At 44.3% G+C, this 20282-nt stretch overlaps 1 protein-coding gene across 6 annotated transcripts in view; it reads left to right on the top strand.

Moving 5' to 3' along the window:
- rgs3a (regulator of G protein signaling 3a) overlaps positions 1–20282 on the top strand; it is a 191626-nt gene that overhangs the window by 72980 nt on the left and 98364 nt on the right. For all 6 annotated transcript variants that reach the window (XM_055659929.1, XM_055659931.1, XM_055659928.1 and 3 more), the window contains 2 exons: positions 4888–5102; positions 6401–6484. In XM_055659929.1, the coding sequence (XP_055515904.1) occupies positions 4888–5102; positions 6401–6484 (299 nt within the window). The remainder of the gene's footprint in view (positions 1–4887; positions 5103–6400; positions 6485–20282) is intronic.

Below are 20282 nucleotides of genomic sequence, written 5' to 3'. Positions count from 1 at the left end.
CGACACGTCTCTAGCGGGCTTAGTTTTCGGGTGAGCAGGACAAGTTTTTTTATACAGAGGGTGGTGGGTGCCTGGAACGTGCTGCCTGGGGTGGTGGTGGAGGCAGAAGCAATAGTGGGATTTAAGAGACTTTTGGATAGGCTCATGTATATGTAGGGAATGGAGGGATATGGATTATGTGCAGGCAGATAAGAGTTTGTCTGGGCATCATGTTCAACACAGACATTGTGGGCCGAAGGGCCTGTGTTCTATGGTCTTTGTTCCATGCAGAAAAGTATCTGGAATTTAGTGAGGTGCTGCCGCTTTGTGTCAGTAGGGGGAGGTGCAGGCTGAGGTGCAGGGACACAACATTGCCACTAAATTTCCCAAGGCTTTACCAGCAGAGACACAAGGCCCACGTATTTACCAGTTTCTGCGATGAACTTACCAAATGAAACTTATGCAAAATTTACCTATGTAATGGTTAGCACGCAACAAAAGCCTTTCACTGTAGGTTTGTACGCGTGACAATATACTAAATGTACACTTAACTAACTGCATATATAAGCCAGAGCACTATGAAGTACACTTTTATATAAGATGGTCTTTCCGCTCACTGGATAACACCCAACAAGAAAGCTTTTTACTGTACCTCAGTACATGTGACAATAAACTCAAGTAAACCAAAGATAAATTATTGTTATTAAAAGGAGCACCTTCAGAGAACAGTGACGAGCTTGCTCTGCAGTGTGATCTGCACGCATTTCTGTTTGTTTGCACTGTTCCACTGAAAAAAACTAGTTAGTTAAATATGAGGAGATTTCTTATCAAAGTCTGCTGATCACTGATTTGAATGTGATTTAATAGCTATTTAGCCGTATGGATATTAGAATCACAAGTGTGGCACAGTGGTGTAGCTGTTAGAGCTACTGCCTCACTGTGTTGGATCCCGTCACTGGGAGCTGCCTGCGTGGAGTTTGCACGTTCTCTCCGTGACCGCATGGGTTTATAAGTTTAAAGAGAGAGTTAGATTCTTTGGGCTAGAGGAATCAAGGGATATTGGGAGAAAAGCAGGCACGGGGTACTGATCAAACCATGATCATGTTGAATGGCGATGCTGGCTCGAAGGGCCAAATGGCCTGCTCCTGCACCTATTTTCTATGTTTCTATGTTATGAAAGTTACTGCAAACATGCATCACCCCATGTACTGAGCCTGGTGTAACCCCACTGATAGAAGCTCACCAGTCACAGAAACATCTCATCAACCGTAAGCCTTTGTCAATTTTAGGATCCAATTTTTTTTATTCACAGGATCCTCTGGCCTTTGACTTTTTGAGTAGTGGTTCATCATCATAAATCTTCTGGAAAAACCAGACGCATCACAGAAAATGCATTGCTACAGTTTCATCCCTCATTCCAATAACGTGCGGGTTTGTCGAATCAATTGGCCGTCTCTGTAAAATTGCCACAGGTTTTCAGGGAGCGGATGCGAAAATGGGATAACATAGAACTAGCGTGCATTGACGGGTGATCGATGGTCGGCGTGGAACTCTAGCCTAAACTAAAGTGAACTTCTGTAACCAGAGCAACTCTCACTCTCTCTCACTGTTGAAATGTCCAGTGTCTGAGCAAATGCAGGAGCTCTGGCTTGTGGGCCGGAGCGCAGTTAATAACATTTGTTGTCTTTTTAAAAAAGACGGCATTCTTCAAAAGCTAATATTTTCTTCCACTAAAAAAAATGCAGAAGTACTTTGAATAAAAAAAATGACTGCGTTTTAGATTTCCTTCCTCTCAGTTGTTAATTTGCCGGTCTACAGTGGGGTTTGGAATTTAACTTCCTCTTACTCATGCTTTAAATTCCATTTAACAGCAGGAGGCAAATTTCCCATCTGAAGCATTTAAAAGCTTTGCTGGGCGGGGGAAGGGGGGTGGGGGGAGGAAGCGTTGGTGGGTGAATGCAGTCCTCACTTTCAATGGAGATGGTTATGTGCAAAGGTGCAAATGTTGCACAGAATAAAAACAATCACCAAGGAGCCTGAAACACTAGGCCCAGCTTCCTGCACTAACCCTTAGAGCCTGGGATATAGTTAGTTCCCTGGGTTGCTTTCTAACCACAATCCAGTTCTATCCAATGCTATCCATTCACATCAGATAATGCAATCAAGTCAAACTCAAGTACAATAGTCATAGAATCACCACAGCATGGAAACAAGTCCTTTGGCCCAACTTACCAATGCCGACCAAGATGCCCCATTTGCCCACGTTTGGCCCACATCCATCGAAACCTTTCCTATTCATATAGGAAGATGTCGAGCTAAGGCTAATGTTGCTTAGAATAAAAAGAATTACCATAGAGCCTGAAGCACTAGGCCCAGCTTCCTGCAGTAACCCTCAGAGTGTGGGACATAGTAATTTCCCTGGTAATCAATTAATCACTGCTGCTGAGCCAGAGGAGTTTAGGTTTATTATTGTCGCATGTATCGAGGTACAGTGAAAAGCTTTGTCTTGCATGCTATCCTCTCAGATCAGATAATGCCATACATAAAGACAATCAAGTCAAATTCAAGTACAATAGAGTCATACAGCATGGAAACAAGTCTTGAGGCCTAACTTGCCCATCCTGACCAAGATGCCTCATCTACATTAGTCCCACCTGCCCATGTTTGACCCATACCATCTAAACCTTTCCCATCCAAATAGGAAGTAGACAATACAGAGTGCAGAAAATAGTTCTCAGCATTGTAGCACACAAGTTCCATAGACAAAGTCCAATGTGCACTGTGGGGTAGAGGTGATGTAGGACAGTTCAGGAACTTGATAACAGAGAGGAAGATGCTGTTCCTAAGTGGTGCATGCTTTCAAGCTTCCATACCTTCTGCCGGACGGGAACAGAGAGAAGAAGGAATGACTGGGGTGGAAAAAAAAAATTGAAATGGTGATCCAATTTCTGGACATGCTTATACTAGATTAGGCGTGGTATTGAGACAATGTGTGTTAATTAACCCACCCAGATGAAACAAGTGACATTGCTCGGTCTGGAAGATGAGAATCGCAGGAGTTTTGGATGTTGTAGAGACAGTGCAATGTGAGGCATATTGAGGAGAGTATGCTTTACTACCAATACTCTAAACCAGCACATATTTGCCCTTTTGCAAATCTAGATGTAAAGCTCATTCTCTGCAATGTATTGATCAAAAGTTTTTTTTTTTTTTTTTTGTTTATTTTATTAGAAGTTAATACAGCACAAAACAGTACAGTGGAACCTAATTTTAGGTGCCAACTATGTAATACCGTAATCCATTCTATGTACAACCTCTAATTTTATGTTATGAGAAGGAAGTAAGCAAGACAAGAAAAAGAAAACAATAGAAAGAGGAAAAAGTGGAAAAATAGATGGTAGAGAGTAGAAAAACGTGAAGTGTGTATATAAAAAATAAAAAAGGAAGAGAGAAAGTGGAAAGTAAAAATAGAAGAGAAGGCCCCTTAAAAGAGAATTTTTCAAATCTGTATTCGGAGATGTAGATCTATCCGCGTCATGAACTGAAATCAGCAATCTTTACGGTACCGCTGCATCACATGATTCCAAAAAGTCGATGAAAGGAGACCAACTCCTTAAGAATTGGTCATATTTATCTATTAGTCGGAGTCTCATTTCTTCAAGGCGTGCTATGTCCATCATATTCCTAATCCACATTTGAACAGTTGGTATGGTTGTATTTTTCCAAAATTTAAGTATCAATTTCTTTCCAATTATTAACCCATAATTAAAAAAAAACATTTTGATCTTTATTTAAATTGGTATCTTCTCCTATTATTCCAAATATAATCCATTCCGTTTTGGGTTCCATTCTATCAAAAGTTCTACATATCTTGGTAATGAATGGGAAAATATGACAGTACTATGGTAGATAGCACACAACAATCATAGAATTAAAATAGGTTTGAACCTGATTCAAATTTTTGGGTGTATTTTCAATAGATTTTTACTGCAATGTGTAAATTTTGTAAACTGCTGAAGAACATTAATCCTACACACACGCATTCACAAAGGATGTTACTTGAATCGGGAGGTGGAGCTTGAGGATACCAGAAATGATTGGGCAGGGTGTATGAATTGAATAATCTCCTGTAATCTTCATACTTCATGACTAAATTAATGGGTAACCTGGTAATATCACACGACCAAATAACCTGCCAAAACCTGGTAATATCACACGGATTAAGGGGGCATTTTTTAATCAATAATTGTCAAAGTGTTAAATTGTCATTCAAACATGGAACCTAAACAATATGAGAATATCACTGCGATCTTGCTATTATTGTGATTGAAACCAGTTATGAAGAAATGTTAAAAAACACTAGTAACAAGGTATTTATTCAAACAATGCAACTGGGCGTGGAGGCATATGCCCCCCAAAATTAAATCACATGTTGATTGTTGCTCAAATATAAATATTAACACTTGTGAAACAAGAGACGGAACAATGGTGGAGCTGCTGCCTCACAGCACTGGAGACCCGGGTTCAATCCTGACCTCGGGTGCTGCCTGTGTGGAGTTTGCGCGTTCTCCCTATGTGCCCCATGGGTTTCCTCAGGGTGCCCCGGTTTCCTCCCGCATCCTAAAGACATGCGGGTTTGTAGGTTAATTATCCTCTGTAAATTGCCTGTAGTGTGTTGCCGGGAGTGGATGGGAAAGTGGAATAACATGAGACCAAAATGATGTATCTTATTATTGTAAGCCTGTGATGAGTTGCGTCAGATGTGGTGCAAGATGACATCAACTATGTGGAAATGTACCTCCTGCCTGCTCATTGATTGTGTTCGTATTACAGCTGTAGCTTTGGATGTGAAGTCCAAGACCTGACAGGTGGTGAGTGTACCAATGCTGTTACTGCTTTCTCTGACAGCAAATGTAAGCAAAGGCAGAGTCCAGAACGGCCCAGAGAGGAAGCAGTCCCTGATAGGGACCTCAGCAGACATCTTGAAAACCACCGTGCAAGCAATGAAGAGCCAAGGGAACTACATGAACTGCACCATTGTCAGATCGCATGTTCCCCGTGCAAACTACGGCACCTGCTTACCCCTGGCTCCAAAGATCCTGGTTTTCCCTCTCTTTGTACAGGTAACATTTATTGAAAACAGGTTCCAGTAAAGGCATTGAAATATTTGAGTTAAAAACACACAGTGCTGGAATAACTCAGCGGGTCAGGCAGCATCTCTGGAGGACATGGGTAGGTGACGTTTCTGGTCGAGACCCTTCTTCAGACTGATTGTAGTAGGGGGGAGAAAGCTGGAAGAGAGGGGTGGGGGGTGTGGGACAAAGCCTGGCAAGTAATGGGTGGATACAGGTAAGGTGGGGAGGGCTCAGCGGGACAGGCAGCATCTCTGGCGAGAAGGAATGGGTGACGTTTCGGGTCGAGACTCTGTGTTAATTTCAGAGTCTGAAGAAGGGTCTTGACCCGAAACCTCACCCGTTCCTTCTCTCCAGAGATGCTGCGTGTCCCGCTGAGTTACTCCGGCATTTTGTGTCTACCTTTGATTGAAACCAGCATCTGCAGTTCTTTCCTACACATAACGTGGGGAGGGGTTGATTGAAGATGGTTAGATGGAAAGGAGACGAGAGGGTGTGAAATAAGGACAGAGGAGAATTGAATTAGGAGGATGAATCACTTGTCAGCCTTGGTCCTCACCCCCCCCCCATCCATTTGGATGTTTTTCGTGATGTACCTCAAGGGAACTGTGGTAAAATTTTAACGTGACCATAGAAATTCTTTATTCCACGTATTGTACCAGGTTGCACTTCCCAGAAAGTTGCCAACCTCGTTACAGCCCAACTGCACGAACATTGAATTCTTGGCGTGGACTCGGTGGGCCGAAGGGCCTGTTTCCACGCTGCATCTCTATCGTTCTCCAGAGGTGCTGCCTGTCCCCGCTGAGTTACTCCATCATTTTGTGTCTATCTTCGGTTTAAACCAGTATCTGCAGTTCCTTCCTACACGCATATGACTGCCCTTTTGCAGACTCTGTGCTGCCTTTAAAGTAACTTCAATGCTTTTTTGGGAACTACACCCACGCACTCTGAGGTTAGCTGCACTGGCTACAGTGGGCAACTACACTTCACATCCTCTTAAACTTCATATGCAAATCGTAACCGAGAACGTATCAAGACTACGGACAGGGGAAACAGTTCCAGTGCCTCATAGGCTTATACGCGCTACAGTAGCTGCGAAAGTCACCAGAACTTATTCTTTGCTAAAGTCACCAGCGTACTTGGGTGTTGCCTGGATTATTTTCTGGAAAATATAGACATGGAGGTTCCTTTTGCTCATCTATTAGTAAGTGACGGCTTAAGTTATGATAACAGATGTAAATCAAAGGTCTCAAGTTTTTTTACAACCTGTTTGCATCTTACTTTGGCAGCCGCTGGATTTGTGCAACCCCACACGGTCTCTGGTCCTTTCCGAAAATGTCCTCTTTCTCGAGGGTAAAAGTAAACCTCTCAAGGTAGGTAAAAATCATGTTTTCACTTGAAGCAATCAAATGTGTTTCAAACAGTGTAGGTGGGAACTGCAGGTGCTGGTTTGAACCGAAGGGAGACACAAAAAGGTGGAGTAACTCAGCAGGTCAGGCAGCATCCCTGGAGAAAAGGAACAGGTGATGTTTTGGGTCGAGGAGACCCTTCTTCAGAATGGTTAGGGATAAGGGAAACGAGCGATGTAGACGGTGATGCAGAGAGATAAAGAACAATGAATGAAAGATATGCAGAATGGAAACGCTGATAAAGGAAATGGGCCATTGTTTGTAGGGTGTAAATAAGAAGCAAGTGTGACTTGGGTGATAGAGAGAGAGGGAATGCCGGGGCTACCTGAAGTGAGAGATATCAACATTCATACCACTGGGCTGTAAGCTGCCCACGCGAAATATGACATGCTGTTCCTCCGATTTGGGTTTAGCCTCACTCTGACAATGTTCACACCACTGGGCTGCCATATGCTTGGTTTAGTTTACTTTAGAGATAAAGTGCGGAAACAGGCCCTTTAGCCCACGGAGTCGGTGCCGACCAGCGATCACTCTGTGCACCAGCACTATCCTACATACTGGGGACAATTTACAATTATTACTGAAGTCAAATGAACCTACAAACATGTACATCTTTGGAGTGTGGGGGGGGAATACGGAGCATCCGGAGAAAACCCACGCGGTCACAGGGAGAACGTACAAACTCAGTACTGACAGCACCCAGAGGCAGGATGGCGGCGTAATGTAGCGACTCTACCGCTGCACCACCGTGCAAATAATTCTGTTTATCTTGAGTAACATGTTAATCCGACAGCTCTAGCAGTATGAAATTCCTTCAATAATACCCGTTTGTCTCGAGTTGAATTTGAATCCACAACCTCGGACTAAGATGAGTGCCACCACGAACAGAAGCCTGTGACTAGAATACAATTCTGAATATTCTTCGTTAATTTTGGCCCCGGTTTTGAAGGCAGTGGGATGCTCAGATGAGTGTTACTAATGTAGTGTTCTAATGTAGTGTTTGATCAATCTAAAATTCCATTACATTGAAAGTATCGAGAAACGAACTGCACTGAGCATTGAGAGCAAGGGGCTTTTTACCTCGCTGAATCTAACAAGGTTTCAGTTTCATGGACACTAATTTATTTTCCGAGCTGTGACTAAGTGGTCATGCTTCTTTTATTCGTCTTGATCCTAGATGATGGATCATTCAGCCCAGGAGAACACCATAGCCAAGACCCATGCTTGTTTTATCAATGAGTAGATATTGTTCCTTGCTGAAGATAGGCACAAAAAGCCGGAGTAACTCAGCGGGACAGGCAGCATGTCTGGAGAGAAGGAATGGGTAACATTTCAGGTCGAGACCCTTCTTCAGACCAGAAGATTAATATAAAAAATTCTAAAAATGTGGAAATCTAGTGTTGAACGTTTTTGAGGTGCTGGTATGTTGTACTGGCATGTGCCAGCACAGAAGAAGCACAGGCCGAGACCAGTCCTGTGTCCACTTGGTTTACACAAGGGCAGCTTCCAGCAAGTGAAGATTTCAACCTCTGGCTGATTTTGCCTCTGTTGGTCTTGACTGGGGATGCTGAGGTCAACGCTGAACTTGGAGCTGGGGGCAGCACCATGTCGCAGCGGTAGAGTTGCTGCCTCACAGTGCCAGATACCCAGGTTCAATCCCGACCTCGGGTGCTGTCTGTGCGGAGTTTGCGCGTTCTCCCTGTGACCTGCGTGGGTTTCTCTCTGGGAGCTCCGGTTTCCTCCCACATCCCCAGGTTTGAAGGTGAATTGATAAATCGCCCATCATGTGTGAATGCAAAAGAGAGATAATATAGAGCTGATGTGAATGGGTAATCAATGGTTGGCGTGACTCGCTGGTCCGAGGTGCCAGTTTCCATGCTGCATCTCTGAACTGAATGAGGCCTGAGATGTTTTTCAGAAACCGGGCAGGAGTTTGGAGAAAGATCTCCCTCGTGTGTACATGTCCTCTATCTGCCATGCAAATAGTTACACACAAAATTCAGAGAAGAATGTTTTAAGTTGGGCGGCACGGTGGCACAGCGGTAGTGTTGCTGCCTTACAGCGCTTGCAGCACCAGAGACCCGGGTTCGATCCCGACTATGGGTGCTGTTTGTACGGAGTTTGCACATCCTCCTCGTGATCGCGTGGGTTTTTTCTGAGATCTTAAGGTTTTTCCCCCACACTCAGAACAGTGAAAGACTTGGATAGAGTGGATGTGGAGAGGACGCTTCCACTAATGGGAGAGTCTAGGACTAGAGGTCATAGCCTCAGAATTATAGGGCGTTCTTTTAGGAAGGAGATGAGGAGAAATTTCTTTAGTCAGAGAGTGGTGAAACTGTGGAATTCTTTCTCACAGAAGGCTGTGGAGGCCGTCAGTGGAAATGTTATGCAGCGATAGATTCTTGATTAGTACAGGTGTCTGAGGTTATGGGGAGAAGGCAGGAGAATGGGGTTAGGAGGGAGAGATAGATCAGCCATGATTGCATGGTGGGGTAGACTTGATGGTTTGAATGGCTTAATTCTACTCCTATTACTTAAGACTCCAAAGAGATGCAGGTTTGTAGGTAAATTGGCTTTCTATGAGTATAAATTGTTCCTAGTGTGTGCAGGATAGTGTTAATGTGCGGGTGTCACGGGTCAGTGCGGACTCGGTGGGCCGAAGGGCCTGTTTCCATGCTGTACCTCTGAACTAAACTAAAAGTTGCAGGTTCATCCAGGGCTTTCTATCTGCACCACTAATGAGCAATGTGTGAGATAACTTTCCTTATTTTGGAAGGTTATCATTTCCATTGATCACCAGGCTCTGCCTCGTATTAAATTCTCGTCTGAGAATTTAAATTCTGGAGCTTCAAGGTGAATTTATTTTTTATACACACCTTCAGAAAAATATGAATGTCAGACAGCAGGTGCTATCACTCACAACGTTTAAAAAAACCATTTGTACGTGGACAGGATGGGTTTAGAGGGATATGGGACAAATGCAGGCAGGTGGGATTAGTGTAGATGGGGCATGTTTGTCGGCATGGGCCAAATGGCCTGTTTCTACACTGTATGACTCCAAAATCAATCTTCAAGAAAAATGTTTACATGGGTCACAGCGGTAGAGTTGCTGCCTCACAGTGCCAGAGGCCCGGGTTCAACCCTGACTACAGGTGCTGTCTGTACAGAGTTTGCACAATCTCTCTGTGACGGCGTGGGTTTTCCCCAGGAGCTCCGGTTTCCTCCCACACTCCAAAGACATACAAGTTTGTAGATTAATTGGCTTCGGTAAAAATTGTAGTGTGTAGGATAGTGCTAGTGTGCGGGGATCGGTGGACTGCGCGGAGTCTGTGGGCAGAAGGGCCTGTTTCCGTGCTGTAGGTAGGGCTAGTGTACGGGGATTGGTGGTCGGCATGGTGGGCTGAAGGGCCTGCTTCCACACTGTATCTCTAAAAACGGAAGAAAAAAAACTAAACATGGGACATAAGCATTTCTGGGGGATTTGGAGAAATGGCAATTAGTGAGGATTTATAAGATGCAATTGTTACCACAAACCAAGAATTTGATTGCCCAGTAATGTGATCTTGTTTTATGTTCCAGCACATTCTCTAACTTATTGAATCCTGGCAGCTCAGTCAGATTGCATACTGAAATGCTGAAATAATGCATTATTGCCTCTCCTCATTCCTCAACTCAAAATAGCACTAACCTCATCTGAAAACAAACATTTCAATACCATGTTGTTGTGATGAAACATGTTGAAACAAATATGAACCTTGTTTCATATCACTTATTTCTTCCGCTGACTTCTCTACATCTCCCATCTCTAATAACATTTCCCTGCTGAAAATTGGATTTCATGTTTTTCAAGAATAAAAGCACAGTTAATAGGAAACTGGGCAGAGGATTTATATTTGAGCTGCTTTTGTCAAGACAAGGTTGTCTATAGAATGATATAACATTTCAACAAATTAAATCCCACCTTGACTAACGTCTATTTTTGTACTGTTGAGCAAATGTAAGGAAAACCACTTGCATTGAGCCAGATGAACGTCAATTGCCATGGTGGAATTTCCATATGAATAGAGATGTTGTACATATTGCAGAATTATTAAACTCAATTAAAACATGTTTGAATGCTTCAATTAGAGGCAGCTGGTATATTGTCCATGCACACTTCAGTGCTGATATTGAAGTCACTCCATGTGCACAAGGAAATGCAGATGCCGGTTGACAAAGCAAGACACAAAGTGCTGGAGTAACTCAGTGGCTCAGGCAGCATCTCTGGAGAACATGGATGGGTGACGTTTCAGGTTGGGACACTTCTTCAGACTGATCAGGCTGAAGAAGGGTCCCGACCTGAAATGTCACCTAACAATGTTCTCCGGCAATTCTGCCTGACCCGCTCAGTTCCTCCAGCACTTTGTGTCTTTCTTTGTCAACCGGCATCTGCATTTCCTTGTGCACATGGAGTGACTTCAATATTAACACTGAGGTGTGCATGGACAATATACCAGCTGCCTCTAATTGAAGCATTCAAACATGTTTTACTGGTGTTTACAGGGATCTAGGAGTGTAGGTACATAGTTCCTTGAAAGGTGCGTCCCATGACAGAAGGGGGAGGAGTTGTACAGTTTGATGGCCACAGGGAAGAAGGATCTCCTGTGGCGTTCCGTACTGCATCTTGGTGGAACCAGTCTGTTGTTGAAGGTGCTCCTCGGGTTGACCAGTGTGCTATATCTCACCCTATATAATCTCGCCCCATATAATGTGTGAGAACACGGCAGAGGCAGTAACTAAGAAATTCAGCCTTGCCTGCTTCGGCAGGAAGCCCAGCCGTGCATTCTCGCTTCTGAATGACTGAAGCCACTGCACCAGCAGCCCCTGCAGCTCCGAGACGCTTCTGAACGGTGAGCCACAGCAAAGACCACAGTTCTAAATGCCGACACACCAGATGTCTCGGGCACTCTGGGCCGTGCGTCAAGCTATGTTTCCTGAGGAATTATTGAAAAGATGAAGGAACTACAAGTGGGAAAATTCCTATCGATATTGTCGGTAGACAAAAATGCTGGAGAAACTCAGTGGGTGAGGCAGCATCTAAGGCAGCATTACCTCCTGCACCCTTGCAGAGCTCATTGACTTTATACATTTCACCACTAACTTCCATCCGGCACCATAGATGCTGCCTCACCCGCTGAGTTTCTCCAGCATTACTGCCTGTCTTCGATTTTCCCAGCATCTGCAGTTCTTTCTTAAACCTGAGAACGGAGACGAGGAAACACTTTTTCTCTCAGAGAGTGGTGAGTCTGTGGAATTCTCTGCCTCAGAGGGCGGTGGAAGCAGGTTCACTGGATGCTTTCAAGAGAGAGCTAGATAGGGCTCTTAAAAATAGCGGAGTCAGGGGATATGGGGCGAAGGCAGGAACGGGGGACTGATTGGGGATGATCAGCCATGATCATATTGAATGGCGGTGCTCGAAGGGCCGAATGGCCTACTCCTGCACCTATTGTCTATTGTCTTTCAATATTGTGTTTGGTGAAGAGGGAGAAAAGAAGCAGAGGCTACTCTAAAGAAGAGACGGAAAAAGGCAGAGGAAGTGTGGGGGAGGTGGCGATAATAATGTCATAGCAGTACAGCACGGAAACAGGCACTACGGCCCAAACTACCCTCGACGACCTTTACGTTAGTCCCATCTGCCCACGTTTGGCCCAGATCCTTCAAACCCTTTCCTATCCATCTATCTGTCCAAGTGACTTATAAATCTTGTTATAGCACCAGCCTCAACCACCTCCTCTGGCAGCTCGTTCCATACACCCACCACTGTAAACTGTGTAAAAACGAGATGACAATGAACTGGTCCAGAAAATCAGACGTTGAATTTGTCCGTGTGGGATCACGCAAATAACAAAGGAGGGAAGACAATTGGTGGGATTAGCTTACAATTGTCCAATAGTAATCATGGTGTTGGGGAGAGTGCTAAGGTGTAAATTGGAGGAGCTTGTAAGAAACTTTTTATTTCGACCAAGCGAACCACAGTAGCTTCAAGCATGAGGGCATGAAATGTATTTGAAACGGTTTCTCAGGAATGTATGCCTTTTTTTCAGCTTTGGTGATTTATATTGAGATGGAGTTTAAGCATTGGTTTGGATTGAAACTATAATATCGAATAAGTGGATAATTTTCTCAACACCGCATGGTCGGTACTTGAACCTTAGATTGGTTTAGAGATAAGAGCGGAAACCGTTCCTCTCCATTAAAAGCATCCAGAGAACCTGCCTCCACCGCCCTCTGAGGCAGTGAATTCCACAGACTCACCACTCTCTGTGAGAAAAAGTGTTTCCTCGTCTCCGTTCTAAGGTTTAAGAAAGAACTGCAGATGCTGGGAAAATGGAAGGCAGGCAATAATGCTGGAGAAACTCAGCGGGTGAAGCAGCATCTATGGTGCCGGATGGAAGTTAGTGGTGAATTTTGAGCCAGCACCGCCATTCAATGTGATCAGGGCTGATCATCCAAAATCAGTACCCCGTTCAAGCCTTCTCCCCATATCCCCTGACTCCGCTATCTTTAAGGGCCCTATCTAGCTCTCTCTTGAAAGTATCCAGCGAACCGGCCTCCACCACCCTCTGAGGCAGAGAATTCCACAGACTCACAACTCTCTGTGTGAAATAGTGTTTCCTCGTCTCTGTTCTAAATGGCTTACCCCTTATTCTTAAACTGTGGCCCCTGGTTCTGGACTCCCCCAACATGTTTCCTGCCTCCAGCTTGTCCAAACCTTTAATAATTTTACATGTTTCAATAAGATTGCCTCTCATCCTTCTAAACTCCAGAATGTACAAGCCCAGCCGCTCCATTCTCTCAGCATATGACAGCCCTGCCATCCTGGGAATTAACCTTGTAATTGTAACCTTGTACCTCATGACCCACTGAGTTACTCCAGCACTTTGTGTTCTGTTGTGGAAACCAGCATCTGCAGTTCCTCGTTTCCTCCCCTCCCTGTAACTTTTATTCTTCTGGCATTGATGGCAGAACCAATGTTACCTGTGACATTTATAATCTCTTGTGCCTCAGCGTATCTGTGCATCTACATAAACAACTGTGATCTTTTGTCTGGCAAACCCTTTATCTTCACACTCATCTGTCCTGGGTTTGGAGGAAGGTCAGTTAGAAGTGCAACAAATGAGCTGAAGACCAGAGTCCTTTCAAGCTTCTCACACACTGAGTGTTTAAAGCAGCACGCCAGTGATTTCATCACTGTTTCTCTGCAGTAACCATCTGAGCAGAGGTGTTATCTGTAAAATGACCACAGAGCCGCCTGTAAAGGTCAGCGTATTGCAACACTTTACCTCGGAGATTACAGTGCAGAAACAGCCCCTTCGGCTCACTGAGTCTGCGCCGAACAGCAATCACCCCGTACACTAACTAACACTACCCTACAGACTAGGGACAATTTACAATTTTATCAAGGCCTATTGACCTACAAACCTGTACAACTTTGGAGTGTGGGAGGAAACCAGAGAAAGCCCATGCAGTCACAGGGAGAACGTACAAACTCTATACAGACAGCACCTGTGGTCAGGATCGAACCCGGGTCTCTGGCGCTGTAAGGCAGTAACTCTACCTCTGTGCCACTGCCCCTTCAGTTTCAGCTTTTGGACCAATTACAGTTTAGGTTCATTATTGTCACATGTATTGAGCTACAGTGACAAGCTTTGTTTTGCGTGCTATTCAAACAGATCAGATAATAATATTCATCAACACAAACGCAAGTACAATAGGAGAAGATACAGAGTGCAGAACATAGTTCTCAGCATTGTAGCGGGTTATTCCATAGATGAAGCCTGATGTCTGCAATGGCGTAGAGCTAAATGGATAGTACCTTAGCTTATGGAAGGACCATTCAGAAGCCAGTTAGTAGAGGGGACGAAGCAGTCCGTGAGTCTGGTGGTGCTTGATATCAGGCTTCTGTACCTTCTGCCCAATGGGGTTGGGAGAAGAAGGAATGACCAGGGTAGGACAAGTCTTTGATTATAAGTTTAAGTTTACATTTATTGTCACATGCACCAATTGGTACAGTGAGATTTGAGTCGCCATACAGCCATACGAATAAAAAGAAACACAACACACGATAGAGTTTAACATGAACATCCCCACACAGGGGTATCAATGTTTCCCACTGTGAGGGAAGGCACCAAAGTTCAGTCATCTTCCTCTCCGTTCACCCGTGGTCGGGGTCTTTTGAGCCCTCTGCAGTCGCCGCTACGCCAGCCCGATGTTCGAGCCCTCTCGCCGGGATGATCGGAACTCCGACGTCGGAACGGAAGACCACTCTCAGCGGCTTGGAGTTTCCAAATCGGCCTTATGTTGGCTATGTTTCCAAGACAGAGTGAAGTGTAGATGGAGTCAATGTTGGGAGGTCTGATGGACTGGGCTACATCAACAACTCTCTGTAAATGATTGTGGTCCTAGGCAGAGCAGTTCCCAAACCAAGCCTTGATGCAACCCCACAGTGTTCTTAAAAAAGCAATTTTAGGGTGGAGTCGTGAGAGTGATTCTGTTCAACGTTTCTAGTTCCTGGCTAAAGTTCATTCCACAAGCAAACCCTCAAAGCAAATTATTTTAAACAGATTATTTAAACAGAGGGTGGTGGAGGCCGGTTCTCTGGATACTTTCAAGAGGGAGTTAGATAGAGCTCTTAAAGATAGAGGAGTCAGGGGATATAGGGAGAAGGCAGGAACGGGGTACTGATAGTGGATGATCAGCCATGATCACATTGAATAGCGGTGCTGGCTCGAAGGGTCGAATGGTCTACTCCTGCACCTATTGTCTATTGTCTTTTGTCTATTGTCTAAATTATTTTGTTATTTCTGCCACTAGCCACTCTGCTTGCTACTGACAAAGTTGATTACTGTTCATTTGTTGTGAAAACCTACTAGCTACATATGGGTCTTTTGGTTACAATTTGTATCACGCTATTAATCCAGGCTGTGACCATGAAATTATTCTGTCATTTTACTTCATTTCATCATTTATCTTGAATTCTTGGAAATTTGTCAAGCACTAACAACCATTGCCTCTGAAGCCTTCTCCGAAGCTTTCTAGTCAGATCCGTGGTAGAAGGAAATGTTCCCTTAATCAGGGCTATTTGTGTTAATTGCGAGGCTTAGCTTACGTCTAAAGTGGCAATTTAGGATGGCCGTTTTGGACATCAATTCATTCGGGAGCTTGGTCTTCTGAACATAATGTAACTTGCTGCAGACCACACAACCAATTTAAGAAAACGTTCTTATTGAGGTATATCTGGTGAACAAGATATATGTCATGCCATTGATAGGCTTTGTAGAAACACGGCTCCTGGCCCTAAATGTCACCTATCCACCTATAGATAGAGTAAAATAAATAGACAGGTAAATGGAATAGTTAGGATAAATGCTTAGTCTTTTACCCAGAGTGGGGGAATCAAGAACCAGAGGACATAGGTTTAAGGTGAGGGAGGGAAAGATTTGATAGGAACCTCGGGTGTAAATTTTTTTTACACAAACGATGGTGGGTGTATGGAATGAGCTGCCAGAGGAGGAAGTTGAGGCAGGTAATATCGCAACGTTTAAGAAACATTTAAACAGGTATATGGATAGGATAGGTTTAGAAGGATAGGGGCCAACACAGGCAGCTGGGACCAGTGTAGATGGGGCATGTTGGTCACGATGGGCAAGTGACTCTGTTTTCCAGTGATGCTGTTTACCCTGTTGAGTTACTCCAGCAATTTGTGTCTTAAATTATAAGATCATAAGCGACAGGAGCCATTCGGCCCATCATGTCTACTCCACCATTCAATCACGGCTGATCTATCTCTCCCTCCTAACCCCATTCCATCTGCCTTCTCCCCATAACCTCTGTTACCCATACTAATCAAGAATCTATCCATCTCTGCCTTAAGTATATCCACGGACTTGGCCTCCGCAGCCTTCTGTGGAAAGAATTCCACAGATTCACCATCCTCTCCTTATAGAATTTTTTCCTTATCTCCTTCCTAAAAAAACGTCCTTTAATTCTGAGGCTATGATCTCTTGTTCTTGACTCTCCCACTGGTGGAAACATCCTCTCCACATCCACTCTATCCAAGCCTTTCACTATTCTGTATGTTTCAATGTCTCCTCTCATCCTTCTAAACTCCAGCGAGTACAGGCCCAGTGCCGACAAACTCTCATCATGTTTAACCTGCTCATTCTTGCCGTTATTCTTGTAAACCTCCTCTGGACCCTCTCCAGAGCCAGCACATCCTTTTTCTGATATGGTGCCCAAAATTGTTCACAATATTCCAAATGTGGCCTGACCAGCGCCTTATAGAGCCTCAGCATTACATCCCTGTTTTTGTATACAAGCCCTCTGAAAATAAATCCTAGCATTGCGCTTGCTTTGTTTACGACTTGTAGATTAACGTTTTGGGAATACCACTCCAGCATCCCTTTGCACCTCCAATTTCTGGATTTTCCTCCCATTTAGAAAATAATCTACACCTTTATTCCTACTGCCAAAATGCATGACCAAACTTTGCTGCACTATATTCTATCTGCCACTTCTCTGCCCACTTTCCCAATCTATCCAAGTCCAATATAGGCTTTGTTATTCTCAAATGTGATTCACTATTGAGTTACTATCGTGAGGCCGATCACTAGTGATCTTTAGTTAAGTTTACTTTAGAGATGCAGCGTGGAAGCAAGCCCTTCGGCCCACCGAGTCCATGCTGACCATCGATCACTCTTGCATTAGTTTTATCCTAGAAACTACCCTACAAACCAGCACGTCTCTGGAGTGTGGGAGGAAACCGGAGCACCCAGAGAAAACCCATGTGGTCACAGGGAGAACGTACAAACTCCATACAGAGACCCGTAGTCAGGATTGAACCTGGGTCTCTGGCGTTGTAAGGCAGCAACTCTACCGCTGGGCCAGCGTTTAAAATCTATCTCTCTAAGTCTGGAGGTATCTATATGATGTTACTTTCCTAATTTTATGTTCGACTTGCAACAAAAGAGAACAACATTTTTTTTAAGGTGAAGTAAATCATAGTAAGTCAGAGATATCTGGCATCCTGGCCACACATTCATCTCCCTGCTACCTTCAGGTAGAAGGTACAGGAGCCTGAAGACTGCAACAACCAGGTTCAGGAATAGCTATTTCCCCACAGCCATCAGGCTATTAAACCTGGATCGGATAAAACTCTGATTATTAATAACCCATTATCTGTTATTTGCACTTGATCAGTTTATTTATTCATGTGTGTATATATTTATGGTATATGGACACACTTATCTATTTCGTAGTAAATGCCTACTATGTTCTGTGTGCTGAAGCAAAGCAAGAATTTCATTGTCCTATACAGGGACACATGTCAATAAACTCACTTGAACTTGATATTAAAAGCATTTTGTACCAATAAATTGCATAGGCATTTGCAGGTCAGCCCTGCCACGTGCCCTTTGAATGAGTTAAACTCGCAGCCAATACCTTCTGGAGTAACGTCAGTGGAATCTCCACTGGAAGTGCTCCAACCATAACTTGTGCATTCTCTTCCAAGTTTTGTTCTGCTGCAGAGTCTCAAAATCTGTTTGTAATCAGCAACAATTATCCCCCCCGCTGCCATCCGCTATGGTCAATGGTGTTTTATGGCCACATACAAACGCACTGTGAAATTCTTGTATTGCCCACAGTTCAGTAAAGTATTGCCATTGCCTAAACACAATTGCTGATTAGCAAAGTGTCCAGAAATAGTCCACTGCATGCAGGAGGCGCCAGGTTCAAAGTCCAGACTGTGCTTAATTGTACTGATTAGAGTGATTTAGAAATGCAGTTGACTGCTGGCAAAACAAGTGATGTTGTGATCACCGACTGCTGTGGAAAGCTTTGCCACTCTGCTGGGTTTTGCTGCCCTCTTTAGTTCCCAGTTTAAACCAGCTGTGTTTACAACAGGTCTCCTTTCTCCATTCATCATGATCTTTTTTTTCTGTTGTACTTTGCTTTGTGTGGCTTTTCTTTCATTCTGTTGTAAATTGCATGGATCAGGCCTGTTTGAGGAGGAGACAGACCCCAGGGAAACGGTTATGATAACACAAAGGTCACCCTCCCTCCTCACATACAAACGCACTGTGATATTCTTGCATTGACTACAGTTCATGTCTCCTTTCACCTCTTATCCTCGTATCCTTTCACCTGCCATTATACCCAAGCCTGGGATACTAAACTGTACTTTAGACTTTAGAGATACAGCGCGGAAACTGGCCCGTCAGCCCACCAAGTCTGCGTCGAGCAGCAATCACCCCATACACAAGCACTACTCTACACACGAGGGACAATTTGCAGTTTTTACCAAAGCCAGTTAAACTACATCTTTGGGTAGCGTGTACGTCTTTGGAGTGTGGGAGGAAACTGAAGCACCTGGAGAGAACTCATGCGGTCACTGGGAGAACGTACAAACTCCGTACGGACAACACCCGTAGCCAGGAGTGAACCCGGGTCTCTGGCGCTGTGAGGCAGCAACTCCACTGCTGCGCCACTGTGCCACCCTAAAGGTTAGGGCGTTAAATATACATACATGTGTGTGCTGAGTTTAGACATGGAACCGCTTTAGTGTTTAAATCACGGGGCTGCCCCTGGAGAGATTGAAACTGGAAGTGGCATCAGGGTTCAGTTTCTTGCATTGTTGATGTTTTAACCACCAACCTTTAGTTCCGAGGGTTAAAACTGTCCCTGCAAGGCTCACAATCACACTGACACATCAATGATGTTTAGATCTTGATCGCATTCCTATCATGAAGATCAGGTAGAAGCTAGCTCGGTTAATGCGGATTGGACTGCAAGGTACTTACAACTCAGTCTCTTCATATCCTTTGTTCTTAAGAACGCATTACAGTGTCCCATTACAAATGCACTGATAGAAGTAAACACAGTCATGAGAGACATGGACATGGTATGCAGTCAGAACCTTATTTCCTGGATGGAAGTATCAGAGACTTGATTGGCATTGAGAGGAGTAAAGTTTAAAGGAGAATGTGGGACAAGTTTTTTTTACACAGAGGACCGGAGCTGCCAGGGGTGGTGGCGGAGACAGATAGGATAGAGGCATTTAAGAGGCTTTTGGATAGACACATGGGTATGCAGGGAATGGAGGGATATGGATTATGTGCAGACAGATATATAGGTTCGTTGGTATCATTCAAAAATAAATTGGATAGGCATATGGATGAGAAGGGAATGGAGGGTTATGGTATGAGTGCAGGCAGGTGGGACTAAGGGAAAAAAAGTTGTGTCGGCACGGACTTGTAGGGCCGAGACGGCCTGTTTCCGTGCTGTAATTGTTATATGGTTATATAGATAAGGGTTGGTCTGGTCCCCATGTTTGGTATAGTTGTTGTGGGCTGAAGGGCCTGTTCATGAGTTCATAAATTCATAATGTATAGCAGCAGAAGGAGGCTATTCGGCCCATCAAGTCTGCTCCACCATTCAATCATGACTGATCTGTCTTTCCCCCTCCACCCCATTCTCCTGCCTTCTCCACATAAACCCCTGCCACCCGCACTAATCATCACGACCCTCTTGCAAAGGCTATCAACAAGAGTGTTCCAGCTCTCTGCTGTTCTGTTTCCACTGTCACAGGATATAAAGCCTCTATTCTTAGCGATCCGCACTGCCTGATAATGTCTGGAGAAGGAGACGGGCAAATTATTCTGAAGCCACGTCTGCCAGAGACACGTACTTGTGTTCAGTGCTGTGCGGTGCTTCTTTAAGCAGT

This window comes from Leucoraja erinacea, chromosome 31 (genome assembly GCF_028641065.1).
Source record: "Leucoraja erinacea ecotype New England chromosome 31, Leri_hhj_1, whole genome shotgun sequence".
NCBI lineage: Eukaryota > Metazoa > Chordata > Chondrichthyes > Rajiformes > Rajidae > Leucoraja > Leucoraja erinaceus.
Note: the sequence above shows the minus strand (reverse complement) of the source record. Positions and strands in the feature narration are given on the sequence as shown.